Source organism: Pagrus pagrus (genome assembly GCF_965226575.1).
Source record: "Pagrus pagrus genome assembly, contig: HAP1_SCAFFOLD_237, whole genome shotgun sequence".
NCBI classification, from domain to species: domain Eukaryota; kingdom Metazoa; phylum Chordata; class Actinopteri; order Spariformes; family Sparidae; genus Pagrus; species Pagrus pagrus.
Genome location: NW_028175226.1, coordinates 56942 through 59267, shown reverse-complemented (window position 1 = coordinate 59267; position 2326 = coordinate 56942). Strand labels below are relative to the sequence as shown.

At 46.1% G+C, this 2326-nt stretch overlaps 1 protein-coding gene across 1 annotated transcript; it reads right to left on the bottom strand.

Annotated features, from left to right (window-relative positions):
• Positions 1 to 968: 968 nt before the first annotated feature.
• LOC311254071 (cyclin-dependent kinase 2-like) lies at positions 969 to 2075 on the bottom strand (the record flags this gene model as incomplete). Its single annotated transcript, XM_084384489.1, has 1 exon — positions 969 to 2075. One exon carries the CDS (start codon positions 2073 to 2075, stop codon positions 969 to 971), a length of 1107 nt encoding a protein of 368 aa, XP_084240615.1.
• Between the last annotated feature and the right edge of the window lie 251 nt (positions 2076 to 2326).

Genomic DNA, 2326 nt, shown 5'->3' with positions numbered 1-2326 from the left:
CTCTCTGGGCTACCAAGTCAACATTCGCTTTCTCACGTGTACAGACGAAGGCATGTACAGGATTGGAAAGGAGACTTTCTATTTGAGAGTAAACAGTGATACGTGTGGTATGTTTTACTACACTGCCAAGGTTGACACAGGGACGAAGGCTGCAGTCATTGCCCCGCTCCAGGGTGTCATTCGAATCTCTAGGCTAGCACAATACCACAATAAGCAAATGTGGAGTTTAAACGAAGTGTGGAATGACACTATGAGCAAAGAACAAAGTCTGGGTTCCTGCTGTTTCCTGGTTGACAACGGGACAACATTTCGTGGATCTGGAATTGGAATTGGAGCTGATGCATCGTCCTGGCAGTATTACATGTATCAGAGACACGGAGAGGTCAACGCAAGCTGCTCAGATGTTCAAGTTGCTACATCCACACTTCCTACTGCCGCAGCAACTACAACGACAACTACAACGACAACTACAACGACAACCAGACAACCCATTAGAGTACCGGATCTCAAGGAGCTGGATAGTGTCGAAACGGGCGCAGGCCTGGTCAACGTGAGTGAAGGTACGTTGTGCGTTTTTTGGTCAGTTTCATCATGATACTATGTAGCTTTTTATTACAATCACATCTCTCTCTCTCTCTCTCTCTCTCTCTCTCTCTCTCTCTCTCTCTAGATATACAAGACATCGTGAGGATGATGGACGAACTTGAAAAATCGTGGAGGTCTACTGGGAATACTTTCAAACCCTACAGTGTCATGATAGTCATTGCAATGACGATGCTGATTCATACAATCGTGTTTGAATAGCAGACAGCCTGTCCTGCAAGCAGATATACCACAGTTATTGTGAGGATATACAATGTTTATTTTTGTTGGTATTGTAAACATACATGCATCATTGTACAATGAATAATGTACAAAATAAATGTGAATACAATGAACCATTTCTATGCAGTCCTGGTGTTGTTTGACTAGAATCGCTTGCTCGCTTGTCGTCGTCGTTGTTGTTGCTGAATCTGGTGTATGACCATATTTTTGTCTTCCTCGGTCATATGAGCAGCCTGCACCCATTCTTGGTCTTGCAGCAGCTCATGGGCCAGGAGTCTCTCATTCTCACGGAAAGTCAGTAATTGAAGGACGATTCTTCTCACTAGAGTACACTCCATCACGTTGGGCATTACATCGTCAATGTCCCAGGAAGTGACTGGTGCACTAACATGGTTTCTTGGACACAAAGTCTTTACAATGATGTCGTACGTGGACACAGTTCCACTGTCATTATCACGCTCCGCGAAGACAACCTTTCCTTCCATCGCATCTGCTATCATCACCCCCAGACTCCACATGTCTATGGCACAAGTGTAATCTTTCCGACTGGTGTCTGGGGCGTCACCAAACAGTTCTGGGGCTCTGTAGGGCTCCGTTACCACATTTGGACTCATCCGTTTGGAGGATTGTCTCGAGAGGCCCATGTCTGCCACCTTAACGGTCAGATCTTCTGTCAGCAGCACATTACGAGGTGTCAAGTCCCTGTGTATTATATTACGCCCGTGCATGTAAGACAGGGCATTGGCCACCTGAACGGAAAAGTGAGCCACAAAACTCAACGGAATCACCTGTACTGCTTTACCAAGGTCGTAGTAGACTTTCAGACCATGTCCATTGTGAATCACTGTCAAGGTGTAGGGAACGTAGGGCATGAGCATGGCGATATTCTCACCGTCAATGAAAAGATCGTGTATCTGAATCACATTGGGGTGACCCCTCAGTGCACTGAGACAGGAGAGTTCTCTCACGGTCGCATCCTCTACGCCAATTGTTGAATCGTTCTCTACAATGTCTTCATCCTCTACCACAGGGGGGTTGTGACCCCTCGGTGCACTGAGACAGGAGAGTTCTCTCACGGTCGCATCCTCTACACCAATTGTTGAATCGTTCTCTACAATGTCTTCATCCTCTACCACAGGGGAGTTGTGACATTTCAGAGCAAACGCCTTTCCAGTCTTCAGACACGTGACTTTGTACACAGTTCCGTATGCGCCTCGGCCAATAATGGAGCCTTTCTGGTAATTCTCCATTTCTGAAAGTGAGACTGTTGCTGACGCAAAAAAAAAAACAAAAACAAACAAACCCCAAAGTGTTTGAAGGATTAGATACCCTGTCAATATGATGGTATTATATACTGCAGTGGTTTGGTTCGATGACCAGACCTTTTCCCTGTATTGGAAACGACTATAGCAGTTGGACCAAAACCTCGATGGTCGGACTAATCCCTGTATTGGACCCAACTACAGCGGTTGGGAAGCTGGGGACACACACAGAGCGTACT